Genomic DNA, 20,693 nt, shown 5'->3' on the forward strand with positions numbered 1-20,693 from the left:
TATCAAAGAAATCCATGTGATTTTAAAATAAGCATTAGAAATTTCTTATTGAAAATGACAAGAAGGATGATTTCAGAAAGGTCTGGAAAGACTTATATGAACTAATGTATAGTGAAGTGAGCAGAACCAAAAAAAACCATTGTTCACAGAGACAGCAATATTTTTTGATGAAGAACTGGGAATGACAACTATTCTCAGCAATACAATGATCCAAGACAATCACAAAGGACTAATGATGAAACATACTGCCCACCTCTAAAGAAAGAACTGATATTGATTGAACATAGACTGAAGCATGCTATTTTTCAATTCCTTTCATTTTTTTCTTTTATTCAAGTGTTCTTGTACAAAATGACTAACGTGGCAATTTTTTACATAAGTGCACATGTATAACCCATATCTGATTGATTACTGCTTCAGAGAGGGAGTAGAGGAGGGAGAGAAGGAGGGATACAATTTGGAACTCAAAACCATAAATAAAAATATTTATTATTTTAAAAAAGGAAAGTTCTTATTGGAAATTATTATTTGGAACTCAAAATCTTATAAAATGATTGTTGAATACTATCTTTACATGTAATTGGAAAAAATAAAATACTATTTAAAAAAGGAAAAAAGGAAGTTATTTATTTTTAAAGCTATAAACTCTAAAGTTACATAATTCAAATCCATCCTTAAATAAAGTTTTGTCAGGTAATAATACATAAATTTAATAGTATTTTGAATTCTTCACATCTTTAAATCAATTGTGTTATTATAAAGGTATGGTCAGTTGTAGGGATCATTTACAAAAGCCTGCCCATTAGCATCTCCTATTTTCATTAATATATCCTGAAAATACACATTGATTATTTTCACAATGAATTTACAAAGATGAGAAATTAGGTACATGGGCAAGCAATTATTAATGTTCTCTTGACTTGCTTTGTAGAGAATTGTATATGGATTTTTTTCAATTTTCACCACATTTTCATCACCCCAACATATCATGTAAAATGGTCCCATTTTCTGAAAGAAAATTATTCCAGTCCTCCATAACCTTAGTGGCTTTTCTTTGAGATGATTCCCAATTTTTGTGTGTATCTTGTTTTTGCGTATACTCATTTGTATGTTTTCTCCCCAATTAGGCTGTAAGCTCCTTGAGAGTAGGAAATACACACACACACACACACACACACACACACACACATCTTTGTGTCCTCAGTACTTGATAAAGGCAAGGTGACTGATTCCCAAAGGCTTTTAAGATTGTGTTGTCTTTGGTATAGATTTATTGTATATGAACTTGTCTGTTCCAGTGGCTTTTCTCAATTTCATCTTTTAAAGAGACATTTCTACTTTATAACACAGCAGAGACTGAAAGTTCCAAAAAAAAAAAAGTTTTCTCTGTCACTAATAATGAAAAAGACATAAAAAGATGATGACAAATTTATTCTGGGTGATGTTTATTTGTTTTTTTTCTAGTCAGTTTTGTCTATGAATACATTAAAATGATGTGAGATCATATCATATGCCAAGCTTTGGATAGACTTATTTTGGCTTCTAATGCTTTTCACTCTTTTAAGAGGTGATTTTACTTGTAATCGTATGCCATCCTTCAACATAATGTTTTAAAAATTGGTGTATATTTTAATTTGTGTGCCCCTGCATGCCACATCCTTCTACTTGGCAATAAGATCAAGTATTTGTTGGCATGAAGTAGTTTCTGACTGCCTTTGCACTTCTTGATGGGTTGACTGTTTTTTCCCAGTTGACTGGAAATGGAAATTGAGGTTATCAATGTCAACATCTATATTTTTTCCAATTTTCTTTTTGGCATGAGTGGTTATTTAAATAGATCACATTGATATTGTGACAATGGTTTACATTATGTTCTCACTTTGAGACTTTGTAATAATTTGATGTTCAATTTGACCTCTTTTTTCACTATTTAAGAGTCTGATGTTATCAGCTGCTTCTAATGTGACCTTTAGCTAGGGTCTTTTTGGCAGTCCCAGAAAGAGAATTCACTGCAAGGAGATTTTCATCCCCCAGACTTCTTGTCAATTTGTTTTTCCCCTTTCTAAATGTATGCTGACTCCACTTTCCGATCATCATCCACCACCATGAAAAGTAACCCAGAACACTGACTCCACTATAACCCTTGGGTCCATTCCCTCCCTCCCCAGTGGTCACAAATCCCTCTAAGTGCACTAATGTCCATTCATGGAGCACATAGCTTCTCACAGCATTTAAATGTATAGGGAGACAACAACTCCAATCAGTCCTCTTCCATCTGCAATGCCACAACAATATTTATCACACAAAATCTTACCATTTGCTTTGTTGCTATACCCTCCAAATCCAGCTGACCTAATGAAGTATCCTAAAGATCTGAGTCTTGCCAACAGTTTGTCACAGCAGCCTAAGTAAAACCAGGCCTTTTCATCTGCTCTCCAGCAGGACCTTACTACATATACTTTCTCCCCCAATTAGAATGTGAGGTTCTTTGAGTGTAGGGACTGACTTATTTTGTTTCTTTAGCAGTTAGCACAGTATTTGGCTAAAGTGAATGCTTAATGCTTTTTTTATTCATTCATTACATGTAAGAAACCAGTTGTTTCTTGTCTTGTTAAGACATATTTCACTTTATTTTTGTGATATCATATTTGTGCCCATCATATTCAGAAACTTCTATTCTCTTTTGAAAGAAAGTAATAATATTGAGATATGAGACATCTTCCAAACTATGGATTCTCATTTCTCAAATCTATGCCATATTTTCTTCTCTCTGGATATTCAATGCTGGGACTGATTCAAGTCAGTCCTTCAGAAGTTTTGGTTAGATATCAGAAAATAATGACAGTCATAGTTCATTCAACAGTAAACAAAATATTTACTGAGCTATTGTAGAAGAAAGATATCCAACAAGGATGGGAATAGAGGACACTCCAAGTTGATTCATCTCAGCAAAGCTCCCTTGCCTGAGCTGTTCACAGTTTTCCAATAGCCAAGCATCAAAGAGTACCTGGAATTCTTTGTACCTACTTTGAATTCAACTGACCAGAACTTTATGTCAATACCCTAAACCTTTAGTCCCCTGAAATAGTCAATTTTTGGAAATGGTCTTAATACCTTTTAAGTAAAAACTAGTCTAACTTGGATGAGGGCAAGCTTCAGAATATTGCTCCTACTCAAAAGGAAAACAGTTACACTGAAATATGAAAAAAACCCTGAAATTTGAAAGAAAATGAAATATAAAATACTAAAAAAAACAATAAAAATTTAGGGATCCAAATTTAAGAAGCCCAACTTTAGAAAAAGGATCTTTCAAACTTTCATCCTAAAGTGACTTTAAAGAATGTGAAGGAGACTTATAGATCTCCTTAAAAAGAAAAATATAGAGATGACAATTTATCCATATATCTTTTTGGAGTAATTGAATGACAAAACATGAAGCTAAAGAAAATATATGTTACAAATAAAAATTAAAAGTGATGAGGCTTGTGTCTAACAAAGTATGTGGTTAGTTGACAGCTGGATTAAAACACAATGTTGTTCAAAGATATGCCAGCTTTCTCACGTTTCACTGTTCTCAAAAGTTTTATGGTCCCATGAGAAAAAAATGGGCTTGGGCTGGCTTTGTTTCCTTTGTCTGGTCTTAACACACTAAAAAAGAATACATGCCCCTTTCAGCTCCTTCTGCATGAATTTAATGAAGGCTGAGAACCTAAAGGATTATGTTCTTTTATCTTATTTATTAAACAATTAGGAATAATAGCAACTTCCTTCAATTATTCTGTAGCCATCTACATTACTAAATTAGAGAATGAGAAGGGACTTCAAGAGATCATCCAATCCAGTCCTCTTTTTCTAGTGCAAAGTAATAGTAAAATACTATTTCCATTTAGATGAGGCAACCAAGACTCAGACTAGTCCACATCATAAAACAAATAAATGGAAGAGACTTTAATCCAAGTCTACTGGCTCCTGGTACAACGCCTATTTATTTTTGTTACATTATTTTCCACATTTATCTTGCTCTTCATGATTCACATGTTATCAGAAAACAATTTATACTTGAATTCTATCTGATTTCAATTTAAAGTTAATAATGTTTAATCTGCCTTCTCTTTAGGCATCCTTTCACAGTCTAGAATCTTAAGGCAGAGAGTACCCCTACAAAATAAGTTATATTTATCCAGACAGAGACTCCAGGTTGCCAGGGAAACATTTATCTTGCTATGCCAGTTTGATAAAATTTGGTCCAGAGATTACTAAGCAAAGGGTAACTAGAACGATGTCATCTCAAATACTGCCCCTCCCCTTCAATGCTTTAAACATCTTAGATACGCAAAGCTTCAACTAAATCTCTAATATTTGGTTGTTAATTTGTTGTTTTGGAAAATAATTTCCTGCCACCTTTGACAAAAATGAAGTTCACAGCCTGAAAGAATGTTCTCTAGTGCTATTCTGATATTGTGTAATTTCTCAAGTCAATTAGTATTTGCAGTCATCTTATCTCTACTAATTTTTAGTAGCTGCCAGCTCATGTCCTTAGAGAAATGTTACTAGTTCTTATAACATTTTTAAAAGTCTCTTACAGTACTTGGAGCTGGTGTATTAACTAAACTTAAACAAATAAGCAGACTTCAAGTCTCCAGAAAGTTGCCTCCTAGGACTAAAATTAAAACAAACATTGTGCCAGATGGAATAGCTTTGCTCCTCTGTCTGTTGGTCATGCTATTTGTCTGGATATTTCAAACATTTTAACAAACTTTGATCCTGACAACACTATGAAAAGAAACAGTATTTTAATTTTTTAGAAAAAGAGACCAAGATATAGATGAATGAATTCATTTGTCCAAAGTAAAAAAAGTTTCTATGATCACTATGTAAAGGTGTTTTGCTATTTTTATTTTGAAAAGTACTCTGCTTTTGTTTCAGGATGTCATTTTAAGTATTTAAATTAGAAAGCATGAGGAATGCTACATTTAAAACTACTATTTCTAAAATGAAAATATATTATATATTATATATACTATTCTTCTAGAAAGGATTCTTTCAAGTGACAATAGCTAAGGCAGCTAGGTGGCCCAATGGATAGAGCACCAGACATGGGAGTCAGGAAGACCTGAATTCAAATCCAGACATTTAATAGCTTTGTGACCCTGAGCAAGTCATTTAATCTTAACAGCAGTTGATCTCTCTTTCCTTATATGTAAAATGTGGATAATAATAGCACCTACCTCTTAGGATAAAATGAGATAACATTTGTAAAGCGTATTGTAAACCTTAAAGTACTGCATCAGTTCTAATTATAATAATGACAGATGAAGAATAAGGTCATAAATCTAAAAATTGGCATCAGAAACTAGATTTATAAAGGAAAACTGTACAAAAAACTCCCCTTCACAAATAAGGCACATTCCTATCTCTTGGAGATGCCTTAAGTATGAAGAGACATACTGTAGTATAAATAGAAACCTCAAAGCCAGGAAGCCTTCTGTTTAAGCCCTTCCTCTGACACACTGACACTATGATCACAGAAAACTCATTTAATTTCCTAGAGTTCTAGATGACAGAGTATAAATTGTTAAGGAAGTGCCAACCTGTATTGGTAGAATGAGTTTCTTACTGGAACCTTCCCCCAACCCCGCAATAATGAAATCATATGTCTAATTGCCCATCCCTATCCCTAAAAGTATGTTCTGTTTGAGGTTGGAAGGATGACTTATATGTCTTCCTAAGCTCCCTTTTAGTCTTATCAGAAGTATGACACATATAAATGTAGAGATACAGATTTATAATGGCAATGTGACATGCTAGATATAGTGCTGGCCTCAAATCTAGGAAGACAGGGGTTCAAGTCCTGCCTGGAATAAATAACAGCAGTACTATCCTGGAACAAATATTTAACTTTTCAGTATTCCAGGCAGCTCTCGAAGACTAAAATTTTCAGGGAAGTTTCCAACCTGCCTTGGAAGAGAGAGTTTCCTCATTTGGGAATTACTTATACCAAAAGAATTACAGGCTCAATCTCTATCTTTATTTGATGCATATGCTGATGTAAAATAAGCTTTGTGGAAAACAATAGCCAACAAAATATGATCTTTGTATGATTCAAGGCATCTTGCAGGAAAATATATATAAAATGAAAATATTTTAAAGAATGCAACTAGAGAAATAGTAAATTCCAACTCCTTTGAGTAATGCAGTCCTTAATTCCTTATTTATGAGAGCATGAGAAAATGTGTGGCATGACACAAGTAACTTTGAGCAATCAAAAGAAGATAAACAATTCTGGAGGGAAATTATTTAAGCAACTCCATATGTTTTTTTGTGTTTTTTTTTTTTGCTGTAAAAACTTTCTCAGTCCAAGTTTAATTGAACAAAAAAGAAATCAGAAGTTCTGATAAATAAACGTTTCTGTTATATTTTCACAAGAAAATGGTTTGGCTAGCCCTCAGGCTCACTTGCTCTCTCTCTCTCTCTCTCTCTCTCTCTCTCTCTCTCTCTCTCTCTCTCTCTATATATATATATATATATATATATATATATATATATGAAAAAGTGAAATATCAAAATATTAATTTTTTCTTAAGATTTAGGAAATCATCTCACAATTCAGCATTTTAATGCGGAAAACTAAGTTTAACTTTTGGGAGGGGAGATAATTGTAATGTTTGCCAATAGGTGGAACCAATTTATAAGAGTTCAGGAAATGACTACTGCAAATGAGATAAAGATGATTTTTAAAAGTTTTAAAAGTTCTATGACTTAATGGTAGACCAATATATTCAGCGATTTGCACATAAGAACAAAATGAAAATAGATGTTCAAAAGAATGATTTCTATGCTTTAATCAAAAAGGTTCTTACAGTTCCTGTTTCATTCCTCTTACATTTGTGGCTAGCTTACAAGTGGCTGTATCATAGTTCCTTGAAAGGCAAGGTAGTAAAAACACTTAATGCAGATTGCTTGAACCAGAAGCCGAATCTTTTGGCGAAGGTCTCCCACTATATCCAGGGCCAACTCCAGTTGTCCTGATTTGTATTTTGCCACTGGAACCAGATGACTCCAGAGGAGAGAGTGAGGCTGTTGATTGTTTTTTTGTTTGTTTGTTTTTTTGTTTTTTTTAGTGAGGCAATTGGGGTTAAGTGACTTGCCCAGGGTCACACAGCTAGTAAGTGTTAAGTGTCTGAGGCCGGATTTGAACTCAGGTACTCCTGACTCCAGGGCCAGTGCTCTATCCACTGCACCACCTAGCTGCCCCGAGGCTGTTGAATTTGCATAGCCCTGTCTTACTTAAATCTATTTTTTTTCAGAACTTAAATTATATATACTACGTTCAGAAGAAGTGACCACTTTATCAAGAGTCGGACTACTAAAAATCCACACAGCGTCCTTTTCGTTCTCAATCTCCATATTGAGTAGGTTCAGGGCCTTTGGGGTCACCCTTTTCTTTTATAAGAGGATTGATATCATCTGGAAATTATGAATCTGGGTTTTCACTGTCCCACCAATGTACTAAGTTTCTGTGGGAGAGAATGATCTTACATTTGCAGAAACTTTCTAATGGCTCTTGTTTTAAATTGGAATCTTCCGGAGCATCAAACCGCCCTTGTGGTAACTTGGGCTTCTTAAGTGCTTGGTTGGTTGGTTCAGACTATTCTTGACTATAATTTGCTCTATTCAAAGAATTAGTCATAGAGAATCTTGTTATCACTGGGGCCCACGAGGCGCTAGAATAGGGACCCAGAATGAACAGTCGTGTGGCCACAGCTTCTTCCGCTGTCATGGCGAGGTCGCGAAGGCCACCTCCCAACCTCCAGCAGTTATTTTTTAGGCCTGGCAGCTGCCAGACCACTCCCCCTACACAGAGGAGGCAGCAGCATGCAGCAGGAACTGGAAAAGCTACTTAAACCTATTTTACTGCAAGTCATGACATCAACTCCTTGATGCCATGCTCTTCTTCAAGAATGACAGAAAAACAGCAACAAATAACAGATTGAGTACCTTCCCATTCTGGAACCTTTCCCTTTACCTATTAGTGCTTTTATTTTTTACTTTAAGGCCATTTACTATTTCTGGTTTGTTTGTTTTTTTTCCTTACTTTACTCTTTAGCAAGTCTATTTTTTTTTGCCTGTCTATTTTTTAGTTGTACTTACTTCTATGCTTATTCCACTACTATATATAGCTTTCTTTCTTATTTATTCCTTTTCCCTATCAATTTAGATACATGCAACTCCCCTAAAACTTGGGACCATGAAAGCTAAATCAAAGTTAGAGATAAGACATTGGTTGGTGTTTCTTCAAAACTTCAGTTCATAAGCCCCTACCTTTGTTTTTCTCTTTCACTATATCTAGCCAGAAGAAATATTCATTCAAAGAAGAGAGAATTCATTAAATGGAATGTCTAGATAAAAAAAGGGGGGGGGCAGCTAGGTGGCACAGTGGATAGAGCACCAGCCTTAAGAACTCAGGAGGTCCGGAGTTAAAATCTGGCCTCAGACACTTAATACTTACTAGCTGTGTGACCCTGGCAATTAACTTAACCCCAATTGCCTCACCAAAACAAAAAAAAAGGGGGTGGGGGTGGGGAGAAAATCTTCAACTATTTTGGAAAGCAATTTTGCCAGAAAAACAAACACTAACTAAAATGTTCATAACCCTTTTTTCCAGAGATTTCACTACTAGGCTAGTCATTGATAAGAAGAAAATCTCCATATACACCAAAGCATTTAAAGCAAAATGTTTAGTGGTAACAAAGAACTTGAAACAAATATAGGCTCATTGACTGAGGAACAGCCAAACAAATATTGTTAGATAACCGTAATGGAATATTCTTGTCACAATATAATGAATAGTGAAGTTTGGCAAGATTATGTGAGCTGATCAAATGATACAGAGAAGTAGAGCTAAGAAAACCAATATACACAATGTTAGTTACAATAGTGACTGAAGAAAAACAACAAGCACAAAACAATCAGAAGTGAATGTTTCAAAATTACAGAGAATAAGCATGATCCTAAAGAAGATATATGAGGGGCAACTAGGTGGCGCAGTGGATAGAGCACCAGCCCTGGAGTCAGGAGTACCTGAGTTCAAATTCAGCCTCAGACACTTAACACTTACTAGCTGTGTGACCCTGGGCAAGTCACTTAACCCCAATTGCCTCACTAAAAAAAAAAAAAAAAAAAGAAGATATATGAGAAGACAATTCTCCCTCAACTCCTTTGCAGATATGGGATGTCTATAGGTGTGCAATGTTGCATATATTTTCATATTTTTCTAATATATTGATTAATTTCACTGATTTTTAAAAACTTTTTGCTACTTATATGGGATGGCTCTCTGAAGGAGGAGAGGGGGAAGCAATACTGCGAAAAATATTGGCTATGTAGTAAAAAAACAAATAAAATTTCTTTTTTAAAAAAATAGTGATTATCATTGGTTCCCAATTGACATGCACCATAGGGAAATTCTTTTGGGTGCCAATGTGTCTTAATAATAAAGTTTATGCTATGCCAATACACATTTTTCACCTGATCTCTTACATTAGACTCTTATGCTCTAATTATGATACCTTTCCCTAGGACAGAAATATACAAAAAAAAGACAAATAAAAGGGAATATTTATCATTCTTTGACAAAGCTAGGAAAAGGCGTTTTTTCACAAGGAAAACATTTTTGCGTGTGTGTGTTATTTAACCAGTAGGAATTGAATGCCTTTTAAATTTACTTTTTAGGATTATAAAATCTAAAGTTAAAAAAAAAAACAAAAAACTTAGACATCACCAAATCCAATTGCTTGATTTTAAAGACAAGGTATTTCAGGCTCAGAAAAGAAAATTCACTTGTCCAAGGTCACACAGATATCAAGGAGCAGAGCAGACATTCAAATACAGATCCTCTGATTGCAAATCTACTAGTCTTTGTATCATAGTGCAGGTGACCTGAAATGATTGTTTTTGTTTTAACTTTTTTTTTTGGTTAGTCTAATTTTTTTTGGCTACTTCTTGAGAACAGGACTTGCTCTTCTTTAGAATAGATTGACAGCCTCAGAGGAAAAGTTGCTTGCTCTTAAGAGCAGGTGAGTTCTGTTGTATTATCCCTCTAAATTAGAAAGTATATGCCTACAAAAAAGCTTTTTCCCATCCTAGGAGTGGTATTTCTAAAAGATGGGTATGTAGAATGAGGCTAAGGAGTATAATTAAGAATACATGGTTAAAGACACATTATAGTACCAAGTAGTAGGCTACCAAGAAGGGAGAGCAAAAGGGGGAGGCAAGGAACAGAAGGGAAGGTGAACTGCTGCACTCATGTGTACAGTACCTGGAATAAAACAGGAGCTAATAAATGGTTGATTCAATAAAAATAATTAAGCAATAAGCATTTATTAAGTACCTACTAGGCAGTTTTAAGTGCTAGGAATATGAAAAGAGGCAAAAGACAGCCCACACCCTTGAAGACTTTATAATCTAATGGGATTAATTCTTTGGCAGATACATCTTATTGACCCAAACAGACTTTTATTTTATGTTACAGGAAGAACTTTCTAAGCCCCGAGCAAAACTTCAGAAATGCTATTTGTTGGGGGCACCTAGGTGGCGCAGTGGATAGAGCACTGTCCCTGGATTCAGGAGGACCAGAGTTCAAATCCGGCCTCAGACACTTGACACTTACTAGCTGTGTGACCCTGGGCAAGTCACTTAACCCTCATTGCCCCCCAAAATACTATTTGTTGACTGCAAAAATAAAATTTTTTGTAATTTTATTTTTCAATGATCACTTATTTTCTTCCTTTCCCATCCCTCCAATGAAAAAAAAAATAAACCTTTTTTTGTAGTGATAATTGAAAACTAATAGATCTCCAATGATTATGATGGGCAGGGTTACTTGGAGAGCAAAAAACTCTATCTTACTCTGACTCTAAATTGTCTCCCAGGAAACCCTAAGTATTATAAGTCTAACTTTATATGAGAGAAGTAATTAAGCATCAAGTGCTATGTGCTACAAGTTTCACTGAAATGTATATTAGATGCAAATGTAGTGTTCTATGAAAACTGCTGTACAAATTACCAACCTTAGGGGAGAATTATAATGATTATTAATAATAAATTAAAATAATAACAAAATTCATATGGAAGAAAAAAAGCTTAAGAATATCAAGGGAAAAATGTTGAAGACGGTTGTCTTGCCATACCAGATCTCAAACTGTATTATAAAATATTAATTATCAAACAATCTCACACTGGCTAATAAATAGGATGGATCAGTGCAATAAAACAGGTACAGATTATGTTACAGTAAATGACCATAGTAATCTAGTTTATGATAAATCCAAAGATCCAAACTTTTGGAACAAAAATTCGTATTTGACAAAAACTGATGAGAAAACTGGAAAACAGTATGGCACAAACTAGGTATAGATGAACATTTCACAACATTTATTAAAAAAGTTCAAAATGGGTACACATAAAAGGTGATAACATAAGCAAATTAAGAGAGCATGGAATAGATTATCAGTCAGATTTATGGATAGGGGAAGAATTTAGGACAAAAGAAGACAGAGAATATTAGAAAATATAAAATAAATGATTTTGTTTTTATAAAATTAAAAAAGCTTTTACACAAACAAAACCAATGCAACCAAAATCAAAAGGAAAGCAGAAAACTGGGGGAAATTTTTTGAAACAAATATCTCTGATAATGGCCTAATTTTTCTAATATATAGAGAACTGAGTCAAATTTGTAATAGATGTAATTCCCCAACTGATAAATGGCCAAAGGATATGAATAGGATATTTTGAGACAAAGAAATAAAAGCTATCAATAATTGTATAAAAATGTTCTAAATCACTATCGATCAGAGAAATGCAAATTTAAACAACTCTGAGGTACAAACTCACATGGACATAACATAAGAATGGTTAATATGACAAGGAAATGTTGGATGTAGGAGGGGATATGGGAAAACTGGGATGCTAATCTACTTTTGTTTGTTTGTTTGTTTGTTTTTTTGTAGGACAATGAGGGTCAAGGGACTTGCCCAGGGTGACACAGCTAGTAAGTGTCAAGTGTCTGAGGCCAGATTTGAACTCAGGTCCTCCTGAATCCAGGACCGGTGCTTTATCCATTCTGCCACCTAGCTGCCCCCGCTAATCTACTTTTGATGGAGTTTTGAACTAATCCAACCATTCTGGAGAAAAATTTAGAACAATGCTATAAAACTGTGTATACTCAGCAATGTCACTGTTAGGTTTTTATCCCAAAGACATGCAAAAAAATGGAAAGGACCAATTTGCACAAAAAAAAAATCTTTATAGCAGTTCTTTTTGTGGTGGATAAGATTTGGAAATCAGAGGGGTGTCCATCAATTGGGTAATGGCTAAGTAAGATGTGGTATATAATTGTAATGGAATATTATTGTGTTATGAATAATGACAATCATGATGATTTCAAGAATACCTCAAAGGACTTAAATGAACTGATATATAGTGGAGTGAACAGAATCTGGAAAATGTTGTACACAGTGACCGCAATATTATTTAATGAAGAACTGTGAATGATTTAGCTATTTTCAGTAATACAATGATCCAAGACAATCCTAAAGGACTAATGATTATGTATATTATCCAATTCCAGAGAAAGAACTTATATTGATTGAATACAGACTGAAGTATGCTATTTTAATTTTCTTTTCTTTTCTTTCTTTTAGAAAGTCTTCTTATACAAAATGACAAATATGGAAAGGTTTTATATAATTGTACATGCATAACCTATATCTGATTGTTTACTACATCAGGGAGGAAGGAGGGAAAGTAGGGGAGGGATAGAATTTGGAACTCAAAACTTTGGTTTTTGTTTTTGCAGGGCAATGGGGGTTAAGTGACTTGCCCAGGGTCACACAGCTAGTAAGTGTCATGTGTGCAAGGTTGGATTTGAACTCAAGTCCTCCTGAATCCAAGGCCGGTGCTTTATCCACTGAGCCACCTAGCTGCCCCCTGGAACTCAAAACTTTAAATAAAATGTTATTAAAAAATAATACATTATAAGCATTTGCTCTCCGTTTAAGAATATTTTCTTGAAATGGATGTAGAAAGGATTCCAGAGGTAAGAACTAATTACTAAGTTCTTTCTACAACCCTGTTGTCCATCAAAAGGTCCTGAAATTAAAGAAACTTCCCTCTACCTATTGTGCTAGGGTTACCATCAAGAGAGGGCAAAGAGGGGCGGAGCCAAGATGGCAGAGAGGAATCACCAAGCTGCCTGAGCTGTCCTTCTGTTCCCTCAAAAAGAACATTAAATCAAGCCTCTGGACGGATTATGAAACTACAGAACCTGCAAAGAGACAGAGAGACACAGTCTTCCAACCAGAGATAATTTAGAAGACTTCAGGAAAAGGTCAGTCTGACTCAGGCAAAAGGGAGGCGCAGGGCAGGGCAGCAGCCCAGCACTGAGGGGGTTGGGGCAAGTCAGCAGGAAGCTGTGGGCCACAGCCGAACAACTGAGGCCCCTGGAACCTGGCTCAAAATTCTGATGGCCCAGTAGGACAGTGGAAAATCCAACCTGCACCAGCCAAGAGGGCAAGTTGCCAGCTGTAGGGCCACAAACAGGACAGGCGCGACTAGGCACACTGACCTAGCGCACTCAGACAGGAAGTGCAGGGAGACGAACAGCACACACCATAAAGGCCTCAGAGTAAAAAGCCGGTCACACAGCACCTATACCCCTGCACAAGAAGCCCAAAACAGGGACCCTGGTGCCCCCAGAGCAGACCCCAACTTAAAATATCAATAAATAAGCTGTAATAATGAGTAAGAAGCAAAAAAGAGCCCTCTCCATTGAGAGCTTCTGTATCAATAGGGAAGAAGCAAACACAAACTCAGATGAGGACAATAAGCTCAAATTGCCTACGTGTGAAGCTGCACGAGGGAAGGTGAATTGGTCTCAAGAACAAAAAGTCTTCCTGGAAGAGCTCAAAAAGGATTTTAAAAATCAGTTGAGAGAGGTAGAAGAAAAAATGGGGAGAAAAATGAAAGCAAAACAAGAAAACTATGAAAAAAGAATCAGCAGCTTGGAAAAAGAAGCACAAAGATTGACTGCAGAAAATAATTCCTTAAAAAATTCATCTGGGGGCAGCTAGGTGGCACAGTGGATAGAGCACGAGCCCTGGATTCAGGAGTACCTGAATTCAAATCTGGCCTCAGACACTTAACACTTACTAGCTGTGTGACCCTGGGCAAGTCACTTAACCCCAATTGCCTCACTTAAAAAAAAAATTCATCTGGTCAAATGGAAAAAAAGGTACATAATCTCATTGAAGAAAACAATGCCTTAAAAAATTCATCTGGCCAAATGGAAAAAAGAGGTACATAATGTCACTGAAAAAAACAAAGCCTTAAAAATTAAAATTGGACAGTTGGAAGATAAGGAATCCATGAGACACCAGGAATCAGTCAAGCAGAATCAAAAGAATGAAAAAATAGAAGAAAATGTGAAATACCTCATTGGAAAGACAACTGATCTGGAAAACAGATCCAGGAGAGACAATGTGAGAATCATTGGACTGCCTGAAAGCCATGACCAGAAAAAGAATCTAGTCACCATATTCCAGGAAATTATTAAGGAGAACTGCCCTGATATCATAGAATCAGAGGATAAAATCATCATTGGAAGAATCCACTGATCACCTCCGGAAAGAGACCCCAAAATGAAAACTCCAAGGAATATTGTAGCCAAATTCCAGTATTATCAGGTGAAGGAAAAAATACTCCAAGCAGCCAGAAAGAAGCAATGTAAATATCATGGAGCCAAAGGCAGGATTGCTCAGGACCTGGCAGCTTCAACATTAAAGGACTGCAAGGCTTGGAATATGATATTCCGGAAGGCAAAGGAGCTTGGATTGCAGCCAAGAATCTATTACCCAGCAAAAATGTACATTCTCTTTCAGAGGAAAAGATGGACATTCAATGACATTGGGGACTTTCAATATTTCCTGATGAAAAGCCCAGAACTGAATAGAAAATTTGATCTTAACATAGATAGATATAAAATACTTGGGATTCTACTTGCCAATACAAACCCAGGAACTCTATGAACACAACTACCAAACACTCTTCACACAAATCAAATCAGATCTAAATAATTGGAAAGATATCAATTGTTCATGGATAGGCAGAGCTAATATAGTAAAAATGACAATACTACCTAAATTAATTTACTTATTCAGTGCCATACCAATCAGACTACCTAAAAATTATTTTATAGAGCTAGAAAAAATAATAACAAAATTTATCTAGAAAAACAAAAAATCAAGAATATCCAGGGAAATAATGACAAAAAATTCACAGGAAGGTGGGTTAGTGGTACCAAACCTGGAGCTTTACTATAAAGTGGCAGTCATCAAAACTATCTGGTACTGGCTAAGAAACAGAGTGGAGGATCAATGGAATAGGCTAGGCACAGGAAACACAATAGTAAATGACACTAGTAATGTAGTGTTTGATAAACCCAAAGACTCCAGCTTCTGGGATAGGAACTCAGTATTTGACAAAAACTGCTGGGAAAACTGGAAGATAGTATGGCAGAAATTAGGCATAGACCAACATCTTACACCTTATACTAAAATAAGGTCAAAATGGATACATGATTTAGACATAAGAGGTGATACCATAGGTAAATTAGGAGAGAAAGGAATAGTCTACCTATCAGATCTTTGAAAAGGAAAATAGTTTATGACCAAACAAGAGATAGAGAATATTATAAAATGCAAAATGGATGATTTTGATTACATTAAATTAAAAAAATTTGTACAAACAGAAACAATGCATCCAAAATTAGAAGGGAGGCAGAAAGCTGGGAAATAATTTTTATGGCCAGTACTTCTGATAAAGGCCTCATTTCTAAAATATAAAGGGAACTAAATCAAATTTATAAGAATCCAAGTCATTTCCCAATTGAGAAATGGTCAAAGGATATGAACAGGCAGTTTTCTGATGAAGAAATCAAAGCTATCTATTGCCTAAGGAAAAATGCTCTAAATCTCTAATGATTAGAGAGATGTGAATTGAAACAACTCCGAGGTACCACCTGACACATATCAGATTGGCTAAAATGACAAAAAAGGAAAACAATAAATGTTGGAGAAGTTGTGGAAAAATTGGAACACTAATGCATTGTTGGTGGAGCTGTGAACTGATCCAACCATTCTGGAGAGCAATTTGGAATTATGCCCAAAGGGTGATATAGCTGTGCATACCCTTTGATTCAGCAATACCACTTTGGGGTCTTTTTCCCAAAGAGATCATGGAAAGGGGAGAGGGACCCACATGTACAAAAATATTTATAGCTGCTCTGTACATGGTGGCAAGGAATTGTTAGTTGAGAGGATGCCCATCAATTGGGGAATGGCTGGACAAGTTGTGGTATATGAATACAATGGAATACTATTGTGCTGTAAGAAACAATGAGCAGGAAGAGTTCAGAGAAACCTGGAGGGTCTTACATGAACTGATGATGAGTGAGATGAGCAGAACCAGAAGAACATTGTACACAGTATCATCAACATTATGTGTTGATCTACTGTGATGGAATATATTCTTCTCACCACTGCAATGGTACAGAAGAGTTCCGGGGAACTCACAACAGAAGAGGATCTCCAAATCCAGGGGAAAAAAAAAACTGTGGAGTATAGATGCTGAATGAACCATACTATTTCTTTTGTTTTTGGTGCTGTTGTTTTTCTATTTTGAGGTTTTTCGTCATTGCGATGATTTTTCTCTTATAACATGACTAATGCAGAAATATGTTTAATGTTATATATATATATATAACCTATATCAGTTTACCTGCTGTCTAGGGGAGGGGGGAGGGAGGGAGAAAAATCTGAAATTGGAAAGCTTGTATAAACAAAAGTTGAGAACTATCTTTACATGTAGCAGGAAAAAAATAAAATACTTTATTAATAAAAAAAAGAGAGAGGGCAAAGATATCAGAGAAGATCTGGTCCATCCCCCTCATTTATGTAGTGGAAAAAATGAGGCTGAAATGGTTCAAATTACTTCAGAGGCAGAACTTGAGACCAAGTTTTCTGATCTGCCCCTTCTGCCAAAATTACAGAAGTAGTACTGAATTGAATGATAGCAAGTTTCTTGTTTTGTCTGTCATGGAAGCAAGTTATAAAGAGAAAGAACAATGTTTTCCCCTTAAAAATACATTATGTTGGGGGGGGGCAGCTAGGTGGTGCAGTGGATAGAGCACCAGCCCTGGATTCAGAAGGACCTGAGTTCAAATCTGGCCTCAGACACTTGACACTTACTAGCTGTGTGACCCTGGGCAAATCACTTAACCCCAATTGCCTCACCCCCCAAAAAAACCCACTTCTAAACATAGTGTGTGTGTGTACACGTGTGTATGTATGTAGGAATGTATAAAAGAATGTTGTTTTTTTTAAAGAATACAAACTGGCCTCAGTAGATTATTTGTAAATCATGTTCTTTATGTTAGAAGATGATGCTATTCAAGGTAATCTTTACCTTGAACGCTGACTGCAATTTGTCCTATGGGTATTAGAATATGGAATCTTGTAAAATGTACAACACATAGCATCACTGAATGAGGAATTTTAAATGGATAGTCATAATGTATTGGGATGGTATGACTTTTTTCTGTTAACTGCCAAATTAGAACCCAAAATATCATGTCAGGATTTTTTCGTCAACTCTGAAAATGTGTCAATACTTCGTTGTACAATGAATGATCTTTTCTCTTAATTTGCTACATGGTACTACTACCTGAATGAAAACATATTCAATGGCGACCATTCTGATCAATGATTTGCTTACCTTGGCGACTTTGCTTTTTAGAATTCACATGATTAGTTGCAGAGACAGCATAGGAAGTAGAAAAGGACCTGCTTTTGGTCATGGTCATTAAATTCCAAGAATCAGGACTAACAGCACTGTTTGGGAAAAAATATATAAAAAGAAACATCATTAAATAGCTATTACTGCAGACTTCCTTTTGGAATAAGACTATAATTCATCCAATGGGCTGGCTTCTATGTCAGTCAGGATACAGGTTGCTGATAGAAATATCTTATATAACACCCTCAAATACAAATGGTTGCAGGTTCAATTTCTACTTTAGAAACCATAGTGCAGTCATAAAAAACACACACATACATTGAGTTGATTAAAAAGGTAAGTTATTTTATGGGTAAGCATTTTCTCTGGAGATTAGAAAAATGTTATATCTCTTTTTCCATCATCTTAATAATTAAGTCATTTAAAGAAGACCTGAAAGAAACACATTTGAAAAAAAGGATAACACTGTCCTGTCATGGAACACTTTGCCACTGACCAACTCATATCAATTGTCAATTCCCAAATACCTTTTCATCAACTTTGTTACTGGCTGTTCTTATGGGACTCTTTTTTATCATTTAAAAATATTAAATGCTTTATTAAATATTATGCTTACCATCTTATTCAAAATATTTATAATGATTCAATAATTTGTGGATCAACATAATATAACTTCTTGTTTCTCCTTTTAATTTTCAAAGACATTATTCAATTTTAAGCTATGTACTTGCTCATTTTCCTCCTTGAAAAAAAGTACCATTATTGCCAATAGCAAAGGTAGAGTTTTGATAAAACTAAAAATAATCAACAGAACAAGACAGAAACCTATATAACACATATTGAAAAAGTAGCATAAACAGTTATAGAATGAGATAATAGTATAAATGTTGGGCTGGAAGGTGCTTTGAAGAGCATGCAGTCCAACTCTCTCGTCTTACAGGGAAGAAAACTGAGGTTAAATGAAAGTCATACATGAAGTAAATGGCAAAGCCACGATAGGAACCCAAGCCCTCTGAGACAAAATCGAGCATTCTTTCCACTGGCCAATCTCTCAGAGAAACAGCTACAGTTGGTATAATTTTGTCTTCTATAAATCTAGTATTATGCATTTTACTTATGCTTGGAATTTGGGAATCAACAGAATCAGAGATTCTTTTGAAATGGAGATAACTACTCCAAATATATCCATACAGCATTTTTTGTCATTTCAATTTTTCTATCATTTGGCTCAAAATTTATTGCCAAGAATGTTCATCTAACTTATAGTTGAGCAGAAGATCTTGTTCTCCTCATGTATCTTCATGTATATAGATATATAGATACAGTTTTAACCACAGCTTTTGCCATAGATAGGACCACAGATTTATTAACAGAATTCTTTCACAGTCCAGAAACACAAATAAGTTAATTCTGAAACCTAATATGACTCCTCCCTCTTCAAATTTACATAGTTCAATGTATTTAAAATGTAGATATGCTTTAAAAAATTTGACTTTGGGGTAAGAGCAACAAAAAAATAAGAATAATAAAAATGATAGCATAGAAGATAAAGTGATGAACCTGAAATAAGGAATACCTGAGTTCAATCCCAACCCTGGCACTTGGTGTGTGACTAAGCACAAAACAATCGATCTTTCTAAGCCCTAGTTGCCTTATATGTAAAAATGGGGATAATAATAAATATGTACTTAATAGGATTGTTGTAAGGATCAAACATGATGATCTATATAAAATTATTTGCAAGCCTCAAAGTATTATAACAATATCAACTATTGATCACCATTGTTTTTATTGTTATTTTTGCTGCTCTTATAATATTTAGGAGACTCATGCTTTTAGGATACATTGAAGTTTAGACATTTAATGCAGTCTCACAACTCACCAGGGACTATTTTTCTAAATTATAAATTATCTATGCCCTTAGATTCTATTTCTTTTGGAAAATTCATCTCTCATGTGAATGGAATACAAGTTCCCAAATGAATTTAAGCTCCTTGAAGGCAGGAGCTATTTCTTAGTTATCTTTGTGTCTCGAGGGCATAGCACTGTGTATGTTTCACAGAAGTCAATTAATAAGTATTTACTTATGGTTTGATCAAAGCATTGACAGGGGGTAGTTATGGGAAGAGAAAAGTGAAAAAACAAACCAAACTTGGTAGGGGAAGAGATTGAAGATCAAAGAGACTGAATGAAATTGGGTTTAGAGGCTATTTTCCCTAATACCAAAAATATTTCAAAGGTAACTATAAATTATTTTAATTAATGACAATAATTTTACCATGTGTTTAAGTACAATCTATCTTTAAAGAGATTAAATTTTTTTCTCAAAAGAATGTTTAACCTTTGCTTCATTACTATGAGTTAGAGATTTGTAATAGGGACAGAAGGGGGCAGTGTAGCATATGAAAAAGATTCTAAATTCACAGCCATTGGACCTGTGTTGATAAAGCAAATCACTGTTTTGCTGCTTATTCTGTGATCTTAAGACAAATTACTATGAGCTTCCTAAGTTTCCTCAGCCGGAAAATGAAAGGGTTTGCACTAGATTTTTTATGATGTCTTATAATCCCGTATAACGTATAGATAGAGACTGGACCTGTTATTTTATAGGTTAAAAGAACCTTCAGTTGAGGAAATCAACTCTGTCAATGTAAATCAGCCTCCTTTCTGCTACTTATAGTGTTAGAGAATTTCCTGGAACATTTAGAGGTCAAACCAGTTGCCCTGGCTCATACATTCAGTATCTGTCATAAACGGAAGTTGAACCCAGTTCTAACCACTACACCAGGCTGATCCTTCTCTATGATGGCAAAATGACATAGCCAGATGAGTAAGTGATG

General features: G+C 35.2%; 1 protein-coding gene across 1 annotated transcript in view; it reads right to left on the minus strand.

The window, feature by feature from the left end:
* Positions 1-20,693, minus strand: part of PDE3A (phosphodiesterase 3A) — a 361,224-nt gene that overhangs the window by 60,065 nt on the left and 280,466 nt on the right. Inside the window, 1 exon segment of the mRNA XM_043969232.1 lies at positions 17,833-17,948. Coding sequence (XP_043825167.1) covers positions 17,833-17,948 — 116 coding nt within the window.

This window comes from Dromiciops gliroides, chromosome 5 (genome assembly GCF_019393635.1).
Source record: "Dromiciops gliroides isolate mDroGli1 chromosome 5, mDroGli1.pri, whole genome shotgun sequence".
Taxonomy (NCBI): domain Eukaryota; kingdom Metazoa; phylum Chordata; class Mammalia; order Microbiotheria; family Microbiotheriidae; genus Dromiciops; species Dromiciops gliroides.